General features: G+C 42.3%; 1 protein-coding gene across 6 annotated transcripts in view; it reads left to right on the top strand.

The window, feature by feature from the left end:
• The window catches only part of agap1 (ArfGAP with GTPase domain, ankyrin repeat and PH domain 1), a 229,765-nt gene that overhangs the window by 176,908 nt on the left and 40,791 nt on the right, over positions 1-12,066 (top strand). For all 6 annotated transcript variants that reach the window (XM_061924155.2, XM_061924154.2, XM_061924157.2 and 3 more), the window contains one exon: positions 10,306-10,460. In XM_061924155.2, coding sequence (XP_061780139.1) covers positions 10,306-10,460 — 155 coding nt within the window. The remainder of the gene's footprint in view (positions 1-10,305; positions 10,461-12,066) is intronic.

A 12,066-nucleotide genomic window follows, 5' to 3' on the forward strand; every position in this document is an offset into this window, starting at 1 on the left:
TATATAAAGCGCACCGGGTTATAAGGCGCACTGTCAGCTTTTGAGAAAATTTGTGGTTTTTAGGTGCGCCTTATAGTGCGGAAAATACGGTAATCAATGCTAACATGCTCTTTAGGCTAGCTATATGTACATATTGCATCATAATGCCTCATTTGTAGCTATATTTGAGGTCATTTAGTTTCCTTTAAGTCCTCTTAATTCAATTAATATCTCATGACACACTATCTGTATGTAATATGGCTTTTAATTTTTTGCGGCTCCAGACAGATTTTTTTTTTGTATTTTTGGTCCAATATGGCTCTTTCAACATTTTGGGTTGCCGACCCCTGGGTTAATAGGTTGTGAGGGCCCCCCTTTCCACTATAGCTAGAATGATGAAAAAAATATATATCTAGCACTAGATGGGAGTAGAGAGTTGCAACCTCACTTCAGAATGCAAAACACACAAAGTAAAACAAATATTTTACTTCTGTAGTTGTGAGGACCAGGCAAATGTCCTCACAAGTCAAAAGGTTCTCACAGAAAGGGTGGTTTGTCAAGTCTATGTCCACACAAGGATGGTGAGACAAGTACACACACACACACACACACACACACACACACACACACACAGAGAGAACAGATGTGGCAGCAGCAGCAGCAGCAGATGTGTAACGTTGGCTTCTCCATTAAGCAGCTGATGAGTGAAGTTATGGTCAGAGAGACAAATGTTCTAGTTTGCCTTTTATTTTCAACTCCTTCCTTCATTTTCTAATTCCAGAATTTCCAAAACTTCCTCCCCCAATGTTCTTTTCAGTTGATTCTCTTTGTTCTCCGCACACTTCATTCCCCCCCGCCCTCTCGCCAGTCCGCCAGAGAGGCTTAAGTGAAATATTATAAATAATCTGCAGTATTGAAATCTTTTATCAGCGGTGTCACTTCCATTATTCAATAAGCGATTAGTAACAGTCTTCCCAATTTAGCTATTAAGCACCGAGCACACTGAGGCAGCCGCCGGCTCGCTGGCTGTCACGGCGGGCGGGCGGACAAACCACTGGATGAAGTATCGTCGTGTCAGAATGAAGCCCGGCGTAATTCATGAGGGGGAACCGCCCTCTGTAACCGAGCTCCCCCTCATATAGGAGCCACTGCACTTGGACAAGCAAAGATTACTTGATTTTTATTTGCCGCTACACTGGAACCCACTTAGGTCCATCCCGCTTATCTTGCCAAGCCATGTATGTCTGACAACTTATCAAGCTTTGTTGTTGTTATTAAAAAGTGCTCGTTTAAGTCTAAATTGAAAGCCATGCTTTTTATGACATGGACATTTTATACAAACCCTGTTTCAATGAGTTGGGAAATTGTGTTAGATGTAAATATAAACGGAATACAATGATTTGCAAATCCTTTTCAAGCCATATTCAGTTGAATATGCTACAAAGACAACATATTTGATGTTCAAACTCATAAACTTTATTTTTTTTTTTGCAAATAATAATTAACTTAGAATTTCATGGCTGCAACACGTGCCAAAGTAGTTGGGAAAGGGCATGTTCACCACTGTGTTACATCACCTTTTCTTTTAACAACACTCAGTAAAGGTTTGGGAACTGAGGAGACACATTTTTGAAGCTTCTCAGGTGGAATTCTTTCCCATTCTTGCTTGATGTACAGCTTAAGTTGTTCAACAGTCCGTTGTGCTATTTTAGGCTTCATAATGCGCCACACATTTTCAATGGGAGACAGGTCTGGACTACAGGCAGGCCAGTCTAGTACCCGCACTCTTTTACTATGAAGCCACGTTGATGTAACACGTGGCTTGGCATTGTTTTGCTGAAATAAGCAGGGGCGTCCATGGTAACGTTGCTTGGATGGCAACATATGTTGCTCCAAAAGCTGTATGTACCTTTCAGCATTAATGGTGCCTTCACAGATGGGTAAGTTACCCATGCCTTGACCACTAATACACCCCCATACCATCACACATGCTGCCTTTTACACTTTGCACCTATAACAATCTGGATGGTTCTTTTTCTCTTTGGTCCGGAGGACACGACGTCCACAGTTTCCAAAAACAATTAGAAATGTGGACTCGTCAGACCACAGAACGCTTTTCCACTTTGTATCAGTCCATCTTAGATGAGCTCAGGCCCAGCGAAGCCGACGGCGTTTCTGGGTGTTGTTGATAAACAGTTTTCGCCTTGCATAGTAGAGTTTTAACGTGCAGTTACAGATGTAGCGACCAACTGTAGTTACTGACAGTGGGTTTCTGAAGTGTTCCTGAGCCCATGTGGTGATATCCTTTACACACTGATGTGGCTTGTTGATGCAGTACAGCCTGAGGGATGGAAGGTCACGGGCTTAGCTGCTTACGTGCAGTGATTTCTCCACATTCTCTGAACCCTTTGATGATATTACGGAGTGTAGATGGTGAAATCCCTAAATTCCTTGCAATAGCTGGTTGAGAAAGGTTTTTCTTAAAGTGTTCAACAATTTGCTCACGCATTTGTTGACAAAGTGGTGACCCTCGCCCCATCCTTGTTTGTGAATGACTGAGCATTTCATGGAATCTACTTTTATACCCAATCATGGCACCCACCTGTTCCCAATTAGCCTGCACACCTGTGGGATGTTCCAAATAAGTGTTTGATGAGCATTCCTCAACTTGATTATTTATTGACACCTTTCACAACTTCTTTGTCACGTGTTGCTGACATCAAATTCTAAAGTTAATGATTATTTGGAAAAATAAAATAAAGTTTATGAGTTTGAACATCAAATATGTTGTCTTTGTAGCATATTCAACTGAATATGGCTTGAAAAGGATTTGCAAATCATTGTATTCCGTTTATATTTACATCTAACACAATTTCCCAACTCATATGGAAACGGGGTTTGTATGAACATGGTTTAGGTAAATAGGACCGGGTAGACTTGAATTATCTCACAATGGGGAAATAATGTGGTTGCAGTGCAGATAGAAAAAGTCCACAAACAATAAGGTAAAAAAAACACATGGAAACAAGAAGGAAACGTCAAAGAACATGAAAAACAGTAATAGACCCCAGGACAATCAATCAGCAGGACATTTTCCATCTGCAGGTCTGATCCACTCCTTTAGTGCTCTGTCTTTCTGCCATTATAATATAGTTCTGTATGTAGTGTTTCCTTGTCACTTTTTCATGTTCACACTCAGAAACTTTGCAAATAACTTAGAATTTAATGGCAGCAACACATTGCAAAAAAGGCCTTTTTACCAGTGTGTTACATGGCCTTTCCTTTTAACAACACTCAGTAAAGGTTTGGGAACTGAGGAGACACATTTTTGAAGTGGAATTCTTTCCCATTCTTGCTTGATGTACAGCTTAAGTTGTTCAACAGTCTCCCTTCTCATATTTTAGCCTTCACACATTTTCAATGTCTGGACTACAGGCAGGCCAGTCTAGTACCCACACTCTTTTACCGTATTTTTCAGACTATAAGTCGCATTTTTTTTCATAGTTTGCGACTTATACTCAGGAGGGACTTATGTGTGAAATGATGAACACATTAGCGTAAAATATCAAATAATATCATTCACATAAGAGACTAGACGTATAAGATTTCATGGGATTTAGCGATTAGGAGTGACAGATTGTTTGGTAAACGTATAGCATGTTCTATATGTTATAGTTATTTGAATGACTCTTACCATAATATGTTGCGTTAACATACCAGTTGGTTATTTATGCCTCATATAACGTACACTTATTCAGCCTGTTGTTCACTATTCTTCATTTATTTTAAATTGCCTTTCAAATGTCTATTCTTGGTGTTGGCTTTTATCAAATACATTTCCCCCAAAAATGCGACTTATATATGTTTGTTTCCTTCTTTATTATGCATTTTTGGCCTGTGCGACTTACAGTACTATGATGCCATGCTGTTGTAACACGTGGCTTGGCATTGTCTTGCTGAAATAAGCAGGGGCGTCCATGATAACCTTGCTTGGATGGCAACATATGGTACCATTTACACAACGTGCCAACTTCACTGGTTTTGGGTTTTGTATCAAGTGTAATATTTTGGACACCCTTCAGCACATCTTGCAAGATTTTACAACGACTTTGATGTTCAAAGTAGTGATTTATAGTCTAAGACTTCCACAGCATACTTCCCAGTTGGAGGGTTGATGTCAAATCAGTGCTTACGTGATACAATCCGTGTTTGTTTGGTGCACTTTGTGCTGTGGAGAAGTTCCCTTCCCCCACCTGAGCCACATCACATCTTCATCCCCACCTGTATTATTCTGCCCCACCCCTGCAGGTGTGGTGCGGGGGCAGTACGCGAGGCGTCCTGTTGGATGCCAGATGACATTCTTCGAGGTGTGGCTTGTTTTTCCGTGTGAATGAGCACATGGACAGCAGCATGCACTATTTTCCAGGTTATTAAAGTAGTAAAATGCTGCTGATATGGAGAGTAATGACCTGTGTCGCAAAGCAATACTGTGCGCGCTGACATTTAAGCTTTTAATTTGTGTTTCCCGAGGCCCCGTTTGTGTCCCTCACGCCTCCCCTCTCATTGCACCTGGCGGCCTGCTGTCACACACACACACACACACACACACACACACACACACACACACACACACGCATAGACACAGTATGCTTGTTCTGCCCCCTCCCTCTATATATTTGGTTTGTTCTGTTTGTGCTGCTAAAGGTTGCGGGTGTCAGAGTTCACAAATTGCCTCGCTGCCGCCTCCCTACATGAATGTCGCTCACAGTAGCCAAGAGCGCTGGCAGTAATTACTAATACAGCATGAGCGACTGGCCGTCTGGCTGCACTCGTGCATACTCTCAGGCCACCGTGTCGACTCAAGTGACACGGGGAGTGTTTACTTGACTTTAAAATAATTGTACTTTGTGTTTGCGGGATAAGTTACCAGAGTGAAGGACATTATAGTGACTAGCGCTGGGCGATATGGACTTTTATTAATATGTTTAGTCCATGTCACCATACACCATATATATGTGGATATGTTTAGTCCATGTCATGATACACCATATACAGGTAAAAGCCAGTAAATTAGAATATTTAGAAAAACTTGATTTATTTCAGTAATTGCATTCAAAAGGTGTAACTTGTACATTATATTTATTCATTGCACACAGACTGATGCATTCAAATGTTTATTTCATTTAATTTTGATGATTTGAAGTGGCAACAAATGAAAATCCAAAATTCCGTGTGTCACAAAATTAGAATATTACTTAAGGCTAATACAAAAAAGGGATTTTTAGAAATGTTGGCCAACTGAAAAGTATGAAAATGAAAAATATGAGCATGTACAATACTCAATACTTGGTTGGAGCTCCTTTTGCCTCAATTACTGCGTTAATGCGGCGTGGCATGGAGTCGATGAGTTTCTGGCACTGCTCAGGTGTTATGAGAGCCCAGGTTGCTCTGATAGTGGCCTTCAACTCTTCTGCGTTTTTGGGTCTGGCATTCTGCATCTTCCTTTTCACAATACCCCACAGATTTTCTATGGGGCTAAGGTCAGGGGAGTTGGCGGGCCAATTTAGAACAGAAATACCATGGTCCGTAAACCAGGCACGGGTAGATTTTGCGCTGTGTGCAGGCGCCAAGTCCTGTTGGAACTTGAAATCTCCATCTCCATAGAGCAGGTCAGCAGCAGGAAGCATGAAGTGCTCTAAAACTTGCTGGTAGACGGCTGCGTTGACCCTGGATCTCAGGAAACAGAGTGGACCGACATCAGCAGATGACATGGCACCCCAAACCATCACTGATGGTGGAAACTTTACACTAGACTTCAGGCAACGTGGATCCTGTGCCTCTCCTGTCTTCCTCCAGACTCTGGGACCTCGATTTCCAAAGGAAATGCAAAATTTGCATGGTTGGGTGATGGTTTGGGGTGCCATGTCATCTGCTGGTGTCGGTCCACTCTGTTTCCTGAGATCCAGGGTCAACGCAGCCGTCTACCAGCAAGTTTTAGAGCACTGCATGCTTCCTGCTGCTGACCTGCTCTATGGAGATGGAGATTTCAAGTTCCAACAGGACTTGGCGCCTGCACACAGCGCAAAATCTACCCGTGCCTGGTTTACGGACCATGGTATTTCTGTTCTAAATTGGCCCGCCAACTCCCCTGACCTCAGCAGTATGATGATTCTATGTGTCTACATTAAAACATTCTTCTTCATACTGCATTAATATATGCTACTTTTAAACTTTCATGCAGAGAGGGAAATCACAACTAAGTCAATTGAGCAAAAGTGTATTTATTAAACAGTTATTAATCAGTGGCACAAACAAATTGCAAGATTGTCAGAGACATTTTAAAACAAGCTATTAGTGCACTTTTGTGCATGATGTCACTAAGATGACATATCAAAAATTAAAGTGCACTTTTTGTACAGAACGCCACTACAATAGTTTAAAACAAATAAAGTGCACTTTTGTGCATGATGTCACACAAGATATTTCAATAAGTGTCAAATAAAAATGAGCTGCATAATAGGAAATCAAATAGTGTATGTCCTTCACTATGTGGTAGGTTCCTGCGGACGTTATCTCCTTCTGTTGTTGACTATTTGTTTCATACGGTGTTGATGTGGAAATGGTTGCTTGGGCATTTTGTGGGTGTGGCACTGAACGGAGATGTTGACATGCAGAGTTTCAAGCACTCCTCATTCTCTAGCAGCACTGCTAATGTGTAGCATCATTTGAAAAGTCACCACTTTTCAAATGATGCTACAAATTAGCAGTGCTGCTACTTTTTGTAGCAACACTTTTGCCGCATACTTGACATATTACAGTTGTCTGTTCAACATCTTCCCGCTTGAAGCCAAACCACCGCCAGATGATGGACCCCCTGCCATTTTAATTCTTCCTTCATTTGTTACCAGATTGGCACCTTCTCTCTCTCGTATTACCACTCGCACCACTCCGCTAGCACCACAGCTAACTTTACCCATGTTGCTACCTCTCTGCTCGCGCGACAGTATATGACGTATGTTTTATGTGTCTGTGAGAAGGAGAGACAAGAAAGAGTGAGAAGAGTCTGTAGTGTAATGCCAGCAGCTAAAAGCAACTGCCTTAGAACGTATACTCCAATATCAGCATATAGTCATTTTATATATCACACAGAGACAAACCTGCAATACATCCAGTATCGGTATATTCCATATATCCAGTATATTCCATATATCCAGTATATTCCATATATCGCCCAGCCCTAATAGTGACACACCAAACTGCTGCATCTTTGCCATCTGAAAGGAGTTACTATTTTGTCATAAATAAAACTTAATTTTTAGAAACTTTAGGTGAGTCCCTTCAAGCCAAGGTTGTTCAAAGTGTGGATATCAGTAATCCTTCTTTTTGAGAAAAGAGCAAAAGCAATGTATTTTCACTGACTCTGTAGATACAGGAAGTGGCTCTGGCTTCTTTGACCTTTCTAATAATTGTCCTGACCAAAGCTAGAGAGGAACTATTTATTCATTGGACCATATCAAGAGCTAACCTTTGTTCTCTTGTGGTCAGAGCTTAAAACAATTAAACATAGCAAAGCAATTTTCTACTGTGTTGGGACTAACGCGCTACAAAGTAACGCGTTACTGTAACGGCGTTAGTTTCGGTGGTAACTAGTAATCTAACACGTTATTTTTTATATTCAGTAACTCAGTTACCATTACTACATGATGCGTTAATGCGTTATTTTACCTTATTTTTTATGTAGTATCAGCTAGAAACAGAAGATCTGAGTGTGTTTTATTGGAGCGCTGCGGTGGAAAAGAAAAGGCGTGCTTTGTGTGGGCGGGGGGGGGTTCTCCCAGACCGTAGTTGAGGGGCGCAGGGCCCATGTACTTCGGGGCTAACAACCTTCACTTTACCCGGAAGTGGGTCTTTACAGCTGAAGGTGAATGACGAGGACGGCGGTTTGTTGCAACTTTGTGACTTTATTGGACGCAGCCATCCACCAAGCTAGAGCACCTGCACGCACTCACTATTGCCGCTCCCTCACCTCTCTCACCCACTCACTCACTGACGTCACTCACCTCACATGCTGTCATTTCTTAAAGGGCCACACACACTTACGCTACTCTCATAACAACTAACAAGGCATCATGGTGAAGCCAGATGTCGAGTTTCTTAACATGGAGACATTCTCAATACTTTTCTCTTTTGTCGAGCACAAAGAAAATAACATTTTAGTTAAATGTAAGTTGTGTCTTGGATCAAAGATCCCATCTACTTAAAGTTAAAGTGCCATTATGTTGCAGCTATTTAAAATAGTTTTGTCAATTTGTTCTGGCCTGAAATAAATTGGCCCTTTGAAGCATATCTTTGTCTTTGTGTGTTGTATGTAGAGCACATTGCTTAGCAGAGTTCAGTGATGCAAATGCATGTCAAGTTGATCAACACATTGTATTATTCTCCAGTGCAATAATAGTACTGAAATTAAGGCTAAAAGGGCATTAATGGGAGCCTTAAAAAAAAAGAAGTAACTAAATAGTTACTTTTCACAGTAACACATTACTTTTTGGTGTAAGTAACTGAGTTAGTAACTGCGTTACTTTTGAAATAAAATAACTAGTAACTGTAACTAGTTACTGGTTTTCAGTAACTAACCCAACACTGATCATGACACACAATAGCATTCAAAGATGTGCAACCAAACAAAGTATGTTTGTACAGCGAATGTATATGTACATGTATATGTATGTTTGTACAGTGAATGTGTATGTACAGTATGTGTATATGTATGTTTGTACCACTGACGTGCGGTGAGGTTGATGGCTGGTGAGGCACTGACTTCATCACAGTCAGATTTACAAACATATGAACCCTAAAGAGTATCTTATTCACCATTTGATTGGCAGCAGTTAACGGGTTATGTTTAAAAGCTCATACCAGCATTCTTCCCTGCTTGGCACTCAGCATCAAGGCTTGGAATTGGGGGTTAAATCACCAACAATTATTCCCGGGCGCGGCGCCGCTGCTGCCCACTGCTCCCCTCACCTCCCAGGGGGTGAACAAGGGGATGGGTCAAATGCAGAGGACAAATTTCACCACACCTAGTGTGTGTGTGACAATCATTGCTACTTTAACTTTACACATACAAACTGTAGCACACAAAAAAGCACATTTAATTAAAAAAAATGCTATTATGGTCTTACCTTTACTTATAAGTGCGGGAACAGTGGTGTTCGTGTTGGAGGAGTTGTGAATGAATGAAATATGAAATCCGTGCTGCAGTCTGCAGGTGTACCTAATGTTGTGTCCTTGCAGTCGTTCACGGCTCCTCCGGCGCGAGCATTGTTGTTTTTGCACTTTTTGGCTTCTTGTTAAGTGACTTTTTTTGGGTGGATTCGGTCTTGCACGTGGAGGGTTTGGGTGTGGGCTTTGGTTGGTGTGGCGCTCCCGTCGGGGGGTGCAGTCTGCGGCGGGGGTGCATTAACCGGCACCAGGAGGCGGGATTACTGCGAGCCTCACACAGTGCGTCTTTGCAGCAGTTTTATGATCGCTCAGCACAATAAATACTTTACACACATACAGTTGTTGACAAAATACACTGTACATTATATACCTCAGCTAACTAAACTATGGAAATGTATAATATAGTTCATATAGCAATACGGTCTCACTGCACAGCAGGCCAGCAGTTAGCCGAGTCCGTCCATGTTGAGGCACTGAGTGACGTGCCTCAACTGGCTGCTGTTCACCGCACCGTCTCTTCTCAGTATTTGAATGGCAAATGTGAAAATTCAGCGATTTTGAATAAAAATAATCTAAAACTGGTGAAGTTAAATGGAAAATAACTTTATAGTATAATCACTGGATACATATAACAATTTAATTTTTTTTTTCTTTTTACTTTTTTTTTCCCTTTCATGATGGCAGGTGAGGCATCTCTATCAATGTACATGCTTAGTTATACTCTTTATTCACATGATATGTATTAGTTGTACTACATGGTATTCATATACTAATTGGTAACCAAACCAGGCGTTCTGCGCCTAAGTCCTGAGACCTTGCAGGAATTTAAACATTTGTGTTCAGTGCTTCATCTCACAGCATCTCTGGATTAGCCATTTAGCTGTGTAGAAATGTTGAAATAAGACCACTGTGTCCCTCCTTCCTTGAAGGCTGGGGTTGTAATGACATTAAGGAGCCCTCCTGAGTACAGGGGGGGACTCTGGCTTAGGTCCTGCTAGAAGCCAGCTGCTCATAAACATCACTTTTGTTAGCACAATGCAGCTCATCTTGTTGCCACTCACAATCTTTAACCTCTATTCTCTCCTCCCTGTCACCCCCCAACAGAACAAGAGGAGAACTTTGAGTTCATCATCGTATCGCTAACGGGTCAGACGTGGCATTTTGAAGCCACTTCATATGAGGAAAGAGACGCGTGGGTGCAGGTCATTGAAGGCCAGATCCTGGCCAGTCTGCAGTCCTGCGAGAGCAGCAAGAACAAGGTGAGAGTCCGATCCTTTCACACAGTCATTCAATTAGTCCCACTTTTCAAATAGTTTGTTTTTTTTTGCAATTTTTACTAGTTACAATTATTAGTATTAACCGTTATGAGTATTAACATGTTTTCCTATATTATATGGCTTTGCAATCACTGATTGATTGTACAATCAATCAGTCAATCAAAGTTTATTTATATAGCCTTAATCACAAATGTCTCAAAGAGCTGCACAAGCCACAACGACATGCTTGGCTGCATCTACGCAAGAAAAAAGTCAACCCAATTTTTTTAAGGCTCCCATTAATGCCCTTAGCCTTCATTTCAGTGCTGTTATTGCACTGGAGAATAATACAATGTGTTGATCAACTTGACATGCATTTGCATCACTCAACTCTGCTAAGCAATGTGCTCTACATACAACACACAAAGACAAAGATATGTTTCAAAGGGCCGATTTGTTTCAGGCCAGAACAAATTGACAAAACTATTTTAAATAGCTGCAACATAACATACATAAGTAACAAACCGCATAATAACAACATAGCTGTAAACCTGGCTTCACCTAAGGAAGGCACACATGCCATGATTATAGGTATGTCATGACACTATATACAGCACACACACTACATATACAAAGCCTAACCAGGCCTTTTTTTCTCTCAAGGAATTGTGAAATAAAATCATGTCTTCAGTGAAGTCCAGAACACTTTACGCATTTCCCCAGTTTTAGTTTAGAGATAGGGTTAGGGTTAGGTCGTCCTGGTCGTGGAACTGTGGACCAGCTCTATACTCTCGGCAGGGTCCTTGAGGGTGCATGGGAGTTTGCCCAACCAGTCTACATGTGTTTTGTGGACTTGGAGAAGGCATTCGACCGTGTCCCTCGGGAAGTCCTGTGGGGAGTGCTCAGGGAGTATGGGGTTTCGGACTGTCTGATTGTGGCAGTCCGCTCCCTGTATGATCAGTGCCAGAGCTTGGTCCGCATTGCCGGCAGTAAGTCGGACACGTTTCCAGTGAGGGTTGGACTCCGCCAAGGCTGCCCTTTGTCACCCATTCTGTTCATAACTTTTATGGACAGAATTTCTAGGCGCAGTCAAGGCGTTGAGGGGATCTGGTTTGGTGGCTGCAGGATTAGGTCTCTGCTTTTTGCAGATGATGTGGTCCTGATGGCTTCATCTGGCCAAGATCTTCAGCTCTCGCTGGATCGGTTCGCAGCCGAGTGTGAAGCGACTGGGATGAGAATCAGCACCTCCAAGTCCGAGTCCATGGTTCTCGCCCGGAAAAGGGTGGAGTGCCATCTCCGGGTTGGGGAGGAGATCTTGCCCCAAGTGGAGGAGTTCAAGTACCTCGGAGTCTTGTTCACGAGTGAGGGAAGAGTGGATCGTGAGATTGACAGGCGGATCGGTGCGGCGTCTTCAGTAATGCGGACGCTGTATCGATCCGTTGTGGTGAAGAAGGAGCTGAGCCGGAAGGCAAAGCTCTCCATTTACCGGTCGATCTACGTTCCCATCCTCACCTATGGTCATGAGCTTTGGGTTATGACCGAAAGGACAAGATCACGGGTACAAGCGGCCGAAATGAGTTTCCTCCGCCGGGTGGCGGGGCTCTCCCTT

The sequence above is a fragment of the Nerophis lumbriciformis genome, linkage group LG28 (genome assembly GCF_033978685.3).
Source record: "Nerophis lumbriciformis linkage group LG28, RoL_Nlum_v2.1, whole genome shotgun sequence".
Classification (NCBI taxonomy): domain Eukaryota; kingdom Metazoa; phylum Chordata; class Actinopteri; order Syngnathiformes; family Syngnathidae; genus Nerophis; species Nerophis lumbriciformis.